The sequence below is a fragment of the Manihot esculenta genome, chromosome 18 (genome assembly GCF_001659605.2).
Source record: "Manihot esculenta cultivar AM560-2 chromosome 18, M.esculenta_v8, whole genome shotgun sequence".
Classification (NCBI taxonomy): Eukaryota; Viridiplantae; Streptophyta; class Magnoliopsida; order Malpighiales; family Euphorbiaceae; genus Manihot; species Manihot esculenta.
In genome coordinates, this window is record NC_035178.2 from 2,962,944 (window position 1) to 2,978,216 (window position 15,273).

The 15,273-nt window shown below is 34.0% G+C and overlaps 2 protein-coding genes across 2 annotated transcripts; one reads left to right on the forward strand and one right to left on the reverse strand.

Moving 5' to 3' along the window:
- Positions 1–1,560: 1,560 nt before the first annotated feature.
- Positions 1,561–10,697, forward strand: LOC110606746. The gene is made up of 19 exons (XM_021745718.2): positions 1,561–1,967; positions 2,041–2,228; positions 2,347–2,451; positions 2,577–2,648; positions 2,868–3,015; positions 4,060–4,142; positions 4,420–4,475; positions 4,942–5,078; positions 5,195–5,285; positions 5,383–5,448; positions 5,566–5,788; positions 6,770–6,871; positions 7,196–7,281; positions 7,370–7,492; positions 8,275–8,344; positions 8,435–8,526; positions 9,879–9,983; positions 10,067–10,192; positions 10,304–10,697. The coding sequence occupies exons 1-18, from the start codon at positions 1,609–1,611 to the stop codon at positions 10,178–10,180; spliced, it is 2,220 nt and encodes a 739-aa protein (XP_021601410.2). The 5' UTR covers positions 1,561–1,608; the 3' UTR covers positions 10,181–10,192; positions 10,304–10,697.
- A 1,662-nt stretch (positions 10,698–12,359) lies between these two features.
- LOC110605843 lies at positions 12,360–13,781 on the reverse strand. Its single transcript, XM_021744504.2, has one exon. It carries the CDS (start codon positions 13,630–13,632, stop codon positions 12,568–12,570), a length of 1,065 nt encoding a protein of 354 aa, XP_021600196.1. The 5' UTR covers positions 13,633–13,781; the 3' UTR covers positions 12,360–12,567.
- Between the last annotated feature and the right edge of the window lie 1,492 nt (positions 13,782–15,273).

Below are 15,273 nucleotides of genomic sequence, written 5' to 3' on the forward strand. Positions count from 1 at the left end.
CTAACAAGATGGGCAAACACCGATTGCTTGTAATCCAATCTAAATGCAGCTAAAGCTTCATAAAACCATTGGAAAAAATAACACACACATAGAAGCTAGGTTCTTATATCTTTGAAATTTAAAAAACTATAATGAATTCTCTCATACATTATTCTGATTGTAATTTTACTTAATATTCTTCCACCTTTAAAATGTAGTAAGGTCTCTAGTTTGATTCTCCTTATCTGTCTGTCTATTTTGATAGCTCTTTATGTTTCCATTGAATCCATTAAAAAGATTAAATCAATTTTCTTTTATTTGTTAAAAAAAATGAAAAATGCAGAATATGATATTGGAAGAGACTCATCCACCTTTATAGTTAATTGCAGGGCTGGCATTGGATAACCATCTTTGATAAAGAGCAATAACGCCCTGCTTGCATGTCCATTTTTGTTTAGAAAAGAGAAATAAGATGATATCATCATATTATAATTAAAAAGAGGATTCAGTAAAGCCTTCTCTTACTATCCTTAAAAAGTTTAGTTGATCATATGATTGGTGTGCTCCCCCAACAATGGCTGAACATTTTATAGTGTTGTGTTATGCCCCATGTGGATGATCTTCTTATATAATTATCCATTCTACTTCTCCTTTGAGCCCTAAAGGCTAAGGCTCCCACTTTGTTTTGTTTTGTTTTGATTTCATTAAAAGAATGATAATGTTTCATATTTCATATTTCATTATTTTCATTATATAATAAGTTATTTTTTAAAAAATAATTTTTATAAACATATTTTCTAAACAAACAGAATTTTAATATATGTAAATCGACTGGTTGAGGATATTGATTTTATTTCATATATGTTGATTGTAACTAAAAAAAGGTTGAAAGTTACTTTCAAAAGAAAATCAGGGAACATTTTGTAATTAACACTTTGTTTTTGCCATCGGCCTTTTCCCCTGGCGGATTTGGGTCCTAAAGGAGGCTCAAACGAGTTTATTCTGGACAGGCTAAGGCCCATTTTCAGCCCAAATTATCATGGGCCACTTGTGTATAGAGAGCCCGCAGTGTCCCTCCTGCTCGATCAGTTAATAATAATAAGTTAATTAATTAATTGAGGGACACTTTCTGTTATTAATTACATAGATTAGAGTATGTATAAATCTTAAGAATGTGAGATTTAGATAAATGAGGCAGTTTTGCAAGGCCAAATATAGAGTAACGTCTTAACTATCTCTTATCGTTAATAAAATATATATATTAAAGGAAATAATTTTCATATTTACATATAAAAAATAAAATAAAATTATTGAACCACAAATAATTAGCTAACTATAATTATGCATAAATTGAACCAAGGTAAAATTTATATAAACAAAATTAATTATATTATAGTAGTAAGATTAATTTGCTTTTTCTTTATTTGTATTTTTTTAGATACTAATTAATTAATTAATCAATCTAATATAATTGAGGCTCTGCTAGTGAGTTTTTAAACCTTCCATGATCGCTGCTGAGGACAGGAGAAATCCTGGTTTCGTCAAAATGAAGGGTGGAGATTTGTTCCAACTCCCAACATTTGTTCCCTCATAAAACATTCAAATAAAACTCTCTCATGTCTATATTTTATGCGACCAGTAACAGTCAACTCGATGGTTTTCTCGGTTACAGCTGCTCTCACTCGCTTATCTGCTCTATCTTATTCTCATCCCCGTTCTTCTTCTCTCTTCAGATTTACCCATATTCGTATAATCACCGCTACCATCTCGTCCAAGAGGCAGCGTCATCATAGCTCCAGAACTATGACTTCTTCAGTGCTGCCAGTAGAATCAGCTGCTATGCAAGATAAGGTCACTGCTCCTTACGGCTCTTGGAAGTCTCCAATCACCGCCGATGTCGTCTCCGGCGCATCCAAGCGACTGGGCGGTACTGCCATTGACGGCCATGGTGGCCTTTTCTGGCTTGAATCCCGGCCCACTGAAGCAGGGTATGCTCTATTATATCTATCTTTGTGATTTTAAGCTGTTACTGATTCTGGGTTGTGGTAATTTTTTGCTTAGACGATCGGTTCTTGTTAAGGGAGGTGAGAAATCTGGAGAGGAAGCTGTGGATGTTACCCCGAAAGAATTTTCGGTGCGAACAACGGCCCAGGAGTATGGAGGGGGCGCATTTACAATATCAGGGGATACTGTTATCTTCGCAAATTACAAGGATCAAAGACTGTACAAGCAATCTGTCGATTCCATAGGTAAAGCATGCGTTATTGCGTGCGGTTCTGATAGTGACAAAGTGCATGTGGTGTAAATTTTTCTCGTAAATATTCGATGGCAGTTTGCTGATATATTCTGTATTTGTTATGGTGTCAGATTCTACTCCTGTTCCAATTACACCTGATTATGGTTCATCAGTTGTCTCTTATGCCGATGGAATCTTTGATTCACGCTTCAACCGTTTTGTCACTGTAATGGAAGGTATATTATCGTGGATAATTCTGTTAATTTACATTGTTGGCTGTACGGAGTAGTTTGGGCTGGAAGTTTCAATTCATATCAGTATTTGTTTATGATTTTGATTTCTTCTCTATGCAACTTGATAGATCGTCGTGTAAGCAGCATGAATGCAATTACAACGATTGTAGCAATTGGGCTTAATGATTCTGATATAGAGGGTAAGAGCTTACTTGAACATGCTAATGTTTTCTCTTTTCTTTCTTTTTTACCTTAGTTTTACTGATGGTACTTAAAGAATAGACCTATATTTTGCAAGAGTTTTTACGATTGTCTAAGTGCCTGGTGTTCTTATTTCTGTCACTGTTAGATTTTTCACCATTTGTGGAATAAATGACATTCTTCGTTTTTGGTTCCCTTATTGTTTTCTTGACATTCAGAACCAAAAGTACTAGTTAGTGGCAATGATTTCTATGCATTCCCACGGATGGACCCCAAAGGTGAACGGATTGCATGGATAGAATGGGGTCACCCTAACATGCCATGGGATAAATCAGAACTCTGGGTTGGCTATATTTCTGAGAATGGGTAAGCAAAATATGCTATGTTTTGTTTATTAGGCACTGTTATCAAATATTCTTTTCTCAATTTTGATTTGCAAGGCTGCAAATTGGCATGACTGCTTACAAATGATGACATTGTTTATGTACAAAAATCGGTCTGGCATAATTCTGCGATGCCTGAACCTAGTTATTTTTGGTCTTGCCATAATGTTCTTATTATTCAGAAATGATATCTTGTGAATAGTAAAATTTTCTGGTGGAATTGTTTCAGAGCTTATGTCCGTAGGAAGTGTTTAAAGACTATTATCTAAAATACAAATCAGGAGGTGCTATTACCCTTAAAGTTGACCCTTTCTCCATTATTTTGTTTCTATAGATTTTCACCTGTGCCAATCTTCTCTGCTTCCTTGAACCTGCTCAACTTTTAAAGTTTAAATTTCTGACACATGTCACCAATCTCTTAGAAACAGAATTATATGATTTTTTTTTGAATTGTGGATAAAATTTAGTTTGAGTGATTAGTGTGCAGATTTACTCGTATAAAAGTGAATACTCACCCTAATGCATGCATATAAATGCTTCTACACACATAAATGTATGCACTCTTCAGACTGCATCCTTTGTTCATGTTTGCCCTTTGTGCTCACTGATCATTCCTGTAATCTGAATTCAACATGATTTGTTTTTGTTTTTTTGTTTATTTAGTTCAGTAGGTAACTAATCTCTAGGAGACAGAAGTATATGATTTCTTTTTGAATTGTGCATTTATTTAGTTTGAGTTATATGCTGATTTATTTAAAAAAAAATGAATAGACATCCATATCACCTGAATTATATGGACTCTTAAGACTTTTCCTTGTTCATGTGTGCCCTTTGTGCTCACTGATCACTCTTGTAGTCTGAATACTACATGCTTTGATTCTGCTTTTGGTTATTCAGTTCAACTGATGACCTATATGACTTTTATTCAAATTTGACTAGTCATTCAGGGGACTGATTTTAGTTTTGCCAATCGTCTTTTCCTCGTTTTATGGTTGATGGTGTTATTTTGATTGATTCTGTCATGCAGAGATATCTACAAACGCATATGTGTTGCTGGCAATGACAATAAAATTGTTGAATCTCCAACTGAACCCAAGTGGTCCTCTACAGGTATTATTTTCATTATTTGCTTAATGACCTTCATATAAAATGCCATTTAAAAAATCTATCATGCTAATTACAAAAGCAATCAAAGATCAAACATAAAGGCACTGTGACTAAAAGTAGCTATTGCATCAGCAACCTGGGCATTAAGCTAAAAATTCTAGTAACAGTTTGGTTCTTAAAGCTTTTTGTTTGATTCCATAGGAAGCTAATGGTAATCTTTTTTTTTTTTTAATGCTTCAAATTATTCTGTATGATAATGCGTTTATTTATATTGATGCAGGGGAGTTATTCTTTATCACTGACAGAAGAAATGGATTTTGGAATCTCTACAAATGGGTAAGTTCTATGCTAGGATATTTTAGATTTTGACAGAACTTGTTTTCCTTCATACATGGTGAAATGCTTATCCACCAAGTGGTCATAAAGTTGTGATGACATGTAGAATTTAGCTGTGTGGCAACGTAATGGTAATACCTCTCATTACATGACAGCAAAATTTGGACAACAGTCTGCACGGTATTGAGACATTATATTTTCCATTTGCAGCAGTTGAACTTTATTTAGTTTTACATACAAGTTAATGTGGAAATTCTAATAATTATTGTAATAGTGTATGTTTCTAGCAAGTGCCATAGAAGGCCCTCTTTTTTACATGAGAGACTAAAACATGTGCACGATTTTGGGACATATATGTATATATGTTAAAGTACTTGGGCTTTTCATTTCATGCACATTGCTTGGATTTGTTATCTGGTCAGTCATCCATTATTTGGGAGCCATTATTTTTAATATTTGACAACAGATTGAATCTGTAAATGATGTACAAGCACTCTATTCCTTGGATGCGGAGTTCTCAAGTCCATTATGGGTATTTGGCATAAACTCTTATGAGCTTATTCAGAACAAAGAAGGAAGAAACTTAATTGCTTGCAGCTACAGGTCATTTTGTGCTCTTTGCAATTGAATTTTTCAAATTTGTTTATCTACTACTCTTGAGTGCCACGTGTGAAAATGCAGAACCTCTTGTAACTGAAGTTTTCGATGGTTGCTTGCAGGCAGAAGGGTAGATCACATTTTGGTATTCTGGACTGTGCTCAAAGCTCCCTTTCTCTGCTAGATATTCCTTTCACAGACATCAATAGTATTGTAATTTTGGAAACCTTATTCTTTCTAAGATGCAGCATGAACAAATCTGTCAAATAGGATTTTAATGATTCTAACATGTGCATCTTTTCTCATACAGACTTTAGGGCATCATTGTCTGTACATTGAGGGAGCATCTACAATTCATCCATCCTCAGTGGCTAAGGTTCCGTGGACTGCCTTTTTTATGAATGGCACTATTTCTTTTCCATAAATACTGGTGATTCTAATTCTATTAGAGAAAAATAGTTGAGGTTAGCCATCCATTTTTGGTATTTTTCAGGTGATTTTGGATGACCAGGGATCGAAAGTAGTTGATTTCGAGATTGTTTGGTCATCATCACCTGATAGTTTAAAGTACACATCATATTTCAGCTCACCTGAGTTGATTGAGTTCCCAACTGGGGTTCCTGGTCAAAATGCGTATGCATACTTTTATCCTCCTTTGAATCCCATTTACCAAGCTAGTCCAGAAGAAAAGCCTCCATTGTTGTTGAAAAGTCATGGTATGTTAAGATTATTCTCATCCTATTAGATTGATCTCATTGGCTGTATGCATGGCTTGTTTGTCTATTTGATTTTGATATGTACCTTAGTATGTTGGTGTGGCAATGGATAGGTTGATACAAAATTAAAGAAAATAGACAATTGACTGAGGGATTGACTACTTTGGGGGGGCCAAATTTCGCCAAATTTATCACTTTGAATGTTGATATAGTATAACCTTCTTAAATAAATTAGGATTTCTTTTATGCAACTAATACTTTTTGTAATGTGGTATCTGCATTAGTTTCCTGAGATATAATCCTACCAATTAATGGACCCAAAAACTAAAAACAAGGAGATTAATTGACTCCAAATAAAGTTGTGTATTTTGAGTAATACTCAAGAAGAGGCATATGAGAGTGCTGTAAGACTATTTCTAAGATTCACTTTTGATGGTACTGTATAGGCATCAAATTGGGTTTTCAAGTCATTTTGACCTTTCTAAGGTTTTGAAACCCAATTTTGGTCCATGTTTCTGGCTTGTGTCCATTCATGAAAATGGTTTTTACAAGAGTATTTGGAAGTTGCCTCTGAGATCCTTGTACCTTCAGCCAACAGAGATGAAAAGGTTAAAAGAAGCCCTTTAGTACATTATTTTTGAGCAAACTATGAAATACGAAAAAAGCAGAATGAAAGAGTATCAAAACTTGACACTTATGGATTTATGTTGTAGTGATAATATGAAACAGTTTGTCTTGTGCATCAAAACATTTTTTTTTCTTTTTTGGGTTCAAATAAATCGTTAATGCTCTGTTATCATGTTGACGAGATGAGAGAACATTTTAGTGGAATAATTCTCAGAAGTTGAGGTGGTTGGACCAAGTTGTGTGTTGCTGAACTTGTCAAGTGATGTTCAGCCTTTTACTTTGTGCTTTCCATTGAATAATTAACTTGCATTACTATTAGAAATATAATATCTGGTGGTGTGTAACATGTTGTAGGAGGACCTACAAGTGAAACACGTGGGATTTTAAACCTGAGTATCCAGTATTGGACAAGCCGAGGTTGGGCTGTCGTGGATGTAAATTATGGTGGAAGCACTGGTTTGTCCTCTATTTGTCTATAATTTAAATTCTGAAATTCCATTTTCATGCAATCTGAACATAATAATTCATAAATCAGGGAGGGACCTCTTCACGTTGATTGTTTGAAATCTAGCTTGTGATCTTACTCAAAAGGAATTTGGTATTGTTTCACAAATACATTTGGTCCATTCTGCTCTTTTTCTTTCTGATATAAAGGAAAGAACCTGGGCAGTTTAAAGGAATTTGGTATTGCTATTACTGTTGTGGTTTCTTTTTGGAAAGCAACATTAGATTTATATGATCACATCTGTATGCTAAAGTTGCATGGATGTTGTTTTGAAGGTTATGGTAGAGAATATCGAGAACGATTATTAGGAAATTGGGGAATTGTTGATGTTAATGACTGTTGCAGCTGTGCAAAATTTTTGGTAAGTATTTGTTCTTTCTTCTACTCCCTGTGCTGGATATGCATGTAATATTCACCAAGTCATAATAATGTACACAATTTTCATCAAGGTGGACAGTGGAAAGGCAGATGGGGAACGACTCTGTATAACTGGTGGCTCAGCTGGTGGTTATACAACCTTAGCTGCCCTTGCTTTTAAAGAAACATTCAAGGCTGGAGCTTCATTGTATGGTGTAAGTGCCTCAGTGCCTGTCTGTTTGATCCTATACTTAATTTTAAATTGACTCGATTGCGGTCAAAGATATTGCTACTAGCCTTTGGCTGTTCTTTGGTTACTGAATGCAGCTCACTGATTGGGCGAATCTGATATTTGTTTCAATAAATTAATGCAGCTCTTGGAGTATTTCCTGCTTTTAGGTTTTATCCCAAATTTTCAGAGCTATTAGTTTTGACTTTTGAATAATTAGTGTCTTCCTAGTGAAGAAAGGTTCCGATGAGTTACTTTATGTGCTAGAAGTGACATGGTATACCTGTTGAGATTATTTGTAGATGAAGGTAGAAGATGTATGATTTTAGCTGACTCAAACTGACAGATACTTGTTCATGCTATTTTTTGGTGCCAATGGCAATAGACTGATTGAAGATCAGATTTCAGCATCTATTGGAGCCTTGAGTTTGTTGATCATTTGCTGAAGTTGATATTGGGCATATGAAAGGTCCTTTTCGGGAGTGATTATATAATTATCCGAAGTGTGCCATTAGATATAAAAAATTTGCATATCTTTATTGTTGTTATGTAATTTTATTCTGCGGCAAATTTAAGAGAACATCTTTCAAGCCTCTTTTCTTATTCTTATGTTTGATTGTGCTCCATTCCTTGCATTATTCTCTCCCATGTGTAACATAACTTATTTTCTTTTGTATTTATAAATATAGATTAAAGTTTAGAATATAAATTCCTTATCCAATGTACTGATACCTGACAAATTTTTATGCCATGTTGGTGTATGAACAGGTGGCTGACTTAAGCATGTTAAGAGCAGAAACTCACAAATTCGAGTCTCATTACATTGATAATCTTGTTGGTAAAATCAATAAAATGCCTCATTTATGTTGTAATTTGTATATAATCCATTTATTTCATTTAGTGGTGAGCAATCCTTAATTGGGTGCAGGTGATGAAAAGAATTACTTTGAGAGGTCTCCAATAAATTTTGTTGATAGATTTTCCTGCCCTATAATTTTGTTCCAGGGATTAGAAGATAAGGTATGAATACCATTTTTTTTTTATTCCATGTTCTTTGGATGTGAGAATGACATTTAATAAGCTTTGGACCGAAAAGAAGATATGCATTGCTGAAGTTGTTAGTGATTTTGTAAGGGATACATAGGACTAGCGATTATCTATTATTAATAGATGAAAAGTCCTGGTTGCTTTCCCAGTTCTACTTGAACTTGGAAATATTTGTTATCATCTATTATTTACATGGGTGCCTTGTTTATCTAACTTTTCTTTGTTTGTTTTTTTTGGGCTATGTAACGTGCCAGTTTGATTAAATTACATGCTGTGTCTTTAGTGACATGAGACTAAGTAATTAATCTGAATTCTTCGTCATCAAAGACTATTTATATGGGGAATCTGAATTTATAAAGTTTGGGCTTTTTCCTTCCCTAAAATGATGTGGTTCTTGTGTCAGTCTCTTCTGAGGTGATGTCTTTTTCTGTCTGTTCCTTTTACATTGTTTTTGACTATTCTTTTGTTATGTCAGAAACCTTGCACGTGAGGTAGTTCCTGGTAGAGTTAGGAACACAAATGAAAGAAATAGGGATAAACAGGGAGAAAAATACTGGACTGTATATTGAATACTCAAAATTTATCCAACCCCAAATTGTTTCAACTGCTCAAAATCACTATAAACTAAGAATCAGCGGGAAAAGTTCCCGTCTAGCAACTGCTAGCCCAGCAAATAGAGCTGAATATAGAGATAAGAAAAACAAGCATACCCTACACAATACTCATATCCTCTTTTTATAACTGCTTATTCAATAAATGGAATATTGCCTCATGATTCATGCTAGGGAATCTCCTGCAGTGCCTAACCGCCTTTTCTGCCATTTACTACAGCTGGGATATTCTGGACTCTTCCTGCTCCTCTACTCCAGCTCCGTTACCCCTTTTCTTTTCAATCTCTTTCTATAATAAACTCTTAATGGCTGTTGGTCATGGCCCGTGTTAGAGTTCAGCCCATTTGTTCTGCTTCTATCAGTTCCTGACTCCTTTGTTAGTCTTGCAGCTAAGGATTAACTGTTTGAAGATACTTCTAAATTGTCATTGATGATTGATATGACAAATGCTTTATTATTTTTTCCAAGTTTTAGGTTTTTTTGTTTAGCTTTTAGGATTTAAAGATTTTTCCAGAACTGAAATAATTTGTCATTTGTGCTTCCAATTTGAGCAGCAGATCATTTGTTCTAATGCCGAAGTATATTTCACATTTTGATTGATGCATAGAAATTAATGCTGCAATTCATTTTGTTTTTCTTTATAGCTGTAGAATATGCCATCCTGTATTTGTAATTTCCAAAGTGTGTTCAAAGCATTTTCTCTGCATGCTGCAGGTTGTACCCCCTGATCAAGCTCGTATTATATACCAGGCGCTGAAGAAGAAGGGTTTGCCAGTTGCTCTAGTTGAATACGAAGGAGAACAGCATGGTTTTCGCAAGGTATGCACTAATTTTGTGTATCATCAGACCACAGGATTTGTATTGGAGAAGGTCACATCAGCTTGATCTTTGATCGTTTACAGGCTGAGAATATTAAGTTCACCCTGGAACAAGAAATGGTGTTTTTTGCACGTTTGGTTGGAAACTTCAATGTCGCAGATGATATTAATCCAATCAAAATTGACAATTTTGACTGATCATGCATAAAGGTATCTGATTTCTGGGATTTCCAGTATCTGATATTTTGTGAGTATTGCTTGTAATTGGTAAAGAATGTTTTCTGCCGTCTGACCAGGGAAAACTAATTTGCTATTTTGCAGGAACTTAAGGGATTTGCTGTCATAATTTGACAGCAATGAATTGAATCAACTCCTTGATATAGGCAGTACCTTATATTTTCTTTTCCTTGAGCGTTCAACAACAAATTGTCTGTGATATTACCAGAAAAGCTGACGTACTAACTGGGAATTCGCTATTCATCATAATGTGTTGTTTTTGGTTAGCCAATAGGAAAAGGCTCGTGTTGGATAGTTTGTCTTGCAGCCAATTTTATGGATTGTTGGAAGCTTTTGTGTTTCCCTATGTAATTGAGGATCATAGATTTTTTTTTTTTTTTTTATCTATATCTGTTGAATGAATTTATTGACGGTCTAATTTATTGTCTGGGTGTTGGATGCTTGGAGTTTGGAAGGCTAACATGCATCCTTTGGTCAATTAGAATGCCATTTGGCCATCTTGAATCGACTATTGTCATGGTTGGTTAGATTGGCTTGAACTTGATTCGAGGAGTTGCATTTCTGGTGTCCCTTCGCTTCCCTATAACCTATCATCAGGATGAGGGATCCTATATTTCAACCTCAATGGCGGCTTCTTGCAGATTTTGTGTACTATCAATGTGTTTCGAGTGATTAGGTGACTAGCGGTGGGTTGCGTGACATGTTTGACAGTCTCTCTCTGCTAGGTGCCCTGGTTCCTACTCCCCAAGTTTCCGTTGCAGGAAATTTGCCTTGGTTGCATAGCGTAGCCGTTGCTATTCCACTCCAGGAAAATGGCTGATGTTATTACATCATCAGATGTCAAGCATTTAAGTGCGCCTGTAACGATTTCCCCTCTTCTAGAAGTTCACACAACCTCTTTTTCTGATTCAGACTCGTTATTTGTATTTTTATGAAGTTTTTTTTGTCTTACGGTTAATAATATTTATTGTACCTTTAATTATTTTACATAAATATTTAAATTAAGTAAAAATTAATATTTTATTCATATATTATTAAAAAAAATTTTAATTAATTTTTTAATGTTAAAAAGTTTAAAAATTTAATTTTAATCATCAAAATATTGTGAAAAATTTTAAAATTTTATAAAGAGATTAATTAGTAGATATTTTTATAAGATTAAAAGGTTAATAGAATTTTTTTGTATAATTAGTATATTTTTAAAATGTTATAGATTTATTAATATATTTTTTAAAATTAAGAGATTAATTAATTATTTTTAATATTTATTATTATATTTTTAAATTATTTTATATAAATATTTATATTTAAAAAATTATTATTTGGTTTAAATTTTAAAAAATTTACTAATTATAAAATAAAAATTTAGTAATTAATTTATTTATTAATTTTAAATGTTGTTAAAAGTCTTGAATTGAGAAATTAATTAATAAGTAATTTTATAAAATTAAAAAATTTTTGATAATACATAAAATGTTTAATAATTAAAATTAATCAACAAAATAATATTGGGATTACATAATAAATTTTAATGAATTATTATTACACTATAAAAATTTATTCAAGTGATTTTTCTTAAAAGAATTTTCACACCTTTTTAAGTTTATATTATAAACTGCAATATAATTAAAATTTTTTTTGTCATATGTATTTGAGTGGTTTCCTCCGCAGGGTCAATGACAAGTGGCCAACCATTCTAATAAGGCTCAACAGATTGCTTGTTGAAGTTGCTATGACTTTTCCATTGTTCATCTAGCATGAGCGCTTTGACCAAGTTGCCAACCCATAATATACATATATATATTTCATTTCAAAACAATACTCTTTATTCGTATCTAAAATTGTGAAACCTCAAATTTAAACATCAATTAAATTAATAAAATATATCATATATTACATTTTCTTTTTCAATTTTGCCCATTTTGATTCTATTCCTCCAGTCCCTTTTATTTACCATAATCCCATTGTAGGATTTTTTTTTTTAAATTATCCAATAATAACTGGAAGAAAACAAAATATGATTAGGTGCTTGAAGGACAATGCGTTAATATATAATTTTTTTCAATCTTGAAATTACTGGTACTAATCATATCATACTGAAAATGAACATTAAAAAAAACGATATAATGGCAAAGAGATGTAGGAAATTTGGTAAAGTGGGTGTATTGATAATTGCATATATCCTAGCTTTCATGTCGATATATGGCTTGTCATTAATATTGGCAGTCCTTTTACAATTGCAAAAATCGAAACAAAACAAAAGAATTCATGTGGCTCTACAGCTTTTTCGTCGATATCTATGAAAGAACAAAGTAATATGTATTGATTGATTATGTATCAAAGATTGGCTAACGGGCAGGAGATCCAAAGCCATTGGGATTAAACGCCAGTCTCCCCAATATCCCTTGCTTATATGGCAAGAAAGTTTTCTTCTTCAAATCCTCTGATGCTGCTTTATTCGTCGTGTAATGCAACTCGTGAGCCGACACTGGCCCCTTTCTCCTTGTCGCCGACACTGAACCCGAGCTATCTGTGGACCGAAAGCTCGTGTTCTTTGCATCGTCTGGTTTCCTGAAGAAAGCTGGATACTTGGTCCTCAATGGATCTTTATCGGCTGCTCTTCCCTCTGATGCGCTTCTGAACAGCAAGAAATCCCTCAACCTCCATTTTCTTGAAGAACTCTTTGTAGATGAGGATGAAGAAGAGTTGGAAGACAGTGAAGCTTTTGAATTGGAAGGTGCTGAGTGTTTGGTGGTTTCCCGTAGCCTTCTTTCTTCTTCTTCCCAAGGATAATCAGAAACTCTATATGGAGAAAGCGATCTTGTAGCTCTGCGGCTGGAACTCGATGCAAACGCTGGACCTCTGTCTCTACCCCTATCAGTTTCAGTTCTCTTCCCACCATCCTTTTCGGCTCTCTTTCGAGTATTTTCAGCAGCAATAGCAAACGGGTCTGAATCTTTCTTCTTTCTTGGAGAAAAAACCTCGCGTATCATCTTTTTCCCTTGAGCTATTGGTGATCTTGGTGACCTCGGTGATAAAAGTGGACTTCTCTCCTCCATCTGTAATCGAGGAGGAGGCTTCAAGGGCCGAATTTTTCCACCATCAAAAAGTTCCGCAGCAGAGAGAGAATTCTCCTCCAGTTCGGACCTGAAATCAAAAGCGAAGTCATCTCCACCACTACTACTGTGTGCAGCAGCAGCCATGGGTGAAAGAGGAGTAGAGTTAGCATCCCAGGCGAAGTCATCAAAACGACGATAGAACTCGGCAACGCGTGAAGGACTACTGGGAGCACTGAGAGAGCAATCGCCCAAACGTTTAGGAGTAGAAGGGGTGCTCAAGAATGGCATAGGGCGTGCATCGTTGAAGTCGAAATCCATGGCAGGTGGAGGCACTGCCACTTCCACTTTCAACATGTTGGATCCTGAGTGAAAGTTTCAGAGATGGGGGAGAGACAGGTTGGTGTTTGGAAGGAGGGAATATATACAAGTAGAGAGGAAGGAAATGAGAGGGAAGGAGCGGAAAGAGATGATAATGTTGACCATTTGAAGTCATATAAGATAGGAGCAGCCGCCCTGTAATACTTTATTGAAAAAAAAAAGAAAAGATTAATGTCACTGTATGAGTCTTTTATTCTAAGTTCACATGGGCTTCTGTTATTGGATGATTTGTATTTTAGCAGGTTGAATGTGTTCATTTTGGGTGGAGGAGAAGAAGAAGAGGAATAGAATTATTGTGAGATTTGGGTGTTAATTATAAATGTCATAAGCTAAGTGTTATTTTTAGATTATAATTCATGTTAATTAATCATTTTCTGACCACCCCACGTTTGATTAAAGAATAACATAAATTATTGGTTTCGGACCTTCTGGTTTGTTTCATCAATAATTTTTTTTTCATTTAAGAAAATATAACAAACATAATATAATACGGATTAATTATGAAATTCGATAAATTTCAAATAACCAATTTAGCATAAACCTTAATTGATATGCTCATTCATCATGTCCGAAGGTTGGATATTTAACTAAAATGTCATTGAACAATTCCGATTACTTGGTTTCAATTCAATCCGCAACTTTTTAGTCATCGCTAAATCTATTTTTAGTTTACATTTTCATAAGAATATCTATGATTTGACTCATTCAATTATTGTCAATCGAAATATTTATAACAAAAAAAAAATTTAATTATTGTGAATATAATTTAATTATAAAAAAATTTAAAAATACTTTTATAAATAAAAAATTCAAGATTCAAAATAAAATTTATAGTATTTGTGTAAACTTGGTCAAAGAAGATCGCGTTCCTTTATTTTTATTCTTTTTTCCTTTTATTTGTTAATAACGTTTAACCGTCTTTCTACTACACTACTACCTATTTCTGTCATTTAGATTCGTATGTACGGATGTGTCAGAACATCCCTTTATACCAGTCAGGTGTTATTTAATTCCCTTCGGCGCGTATGCTGTTAAGGCTGCGAAATGACTAGTCCAGTTATTCTCCCTCACGTCATATCACCGGACTGGGTTATCTCCTGTTGGGTCTGCGCCCATGAGCTATCCGGCCTACTCCATACTTCCGGATTAGGATTTGCAGTAGTGGGTCGATCTGCTTGAAGATGATCCAATGAATTTTAAAATTGTGTTCTTTTTTAGAGTTTAACATCACATCTGCTCTCATATGTAGAAAACCCGACGATCATCAACCGGTAAATATGAATTTAATAAAAAATAAATAATTAATTTTATCTATTACACTAGAATAATAAAAATATTTAATTCTTCACTCTAAAAATATTTTCACATTTCTCTTACAAGCAATTAAAATAAAAGATATTTTACTAATTTAAGAATTAAAATGGTATTCTACAAATATGGATTAGTATTTAATTGGATTCCTCGTGACTTTATTTATGAAAAAGAAAAGTTAGGATGGAAAATTTAGAAAAAAATTTGAAAGGTAACATAGTTGTAGCGAAGAGTAGTAGTAGTTGTTGTATTTTGATAGTGAAATATAGACGTGACATAAATGGGAAACCTGTGAAGTGAGATTTT

Excerpts from the sequence above, each read along its gene's own strand:
- LOC110605843 (XM_021744504.2), bottom strand. The coding sequence starts at position 13,632 with ATGTTGAAAGTGGAAGTGGCAGTGCCTCCACCTGCCATGGATTTCGAC.
- LOC110606746 (XM_021745718.2), top strand. The coding sequence starts at position 1,609 with ATGCGACCAGTAACAGTCAACTCGATGGTTTTCTCGGTTACAGCTGCT. Across the intron at positions 2,452-2,576 it reads TTTTGTCACTGTAATGGAAG|ATCGTCGTGTAAGCAGCATG; the intron begins GTATATTATCGT and ends GCAACTTGATAG. Across the intron at positions 4,476-4,941 it reads TTTGGAATCTCTACAAATGG|ATTGAATCTGTAAATGATGT; the intron begins GTAAGTTCTATG and ends ATTTGACAACAG.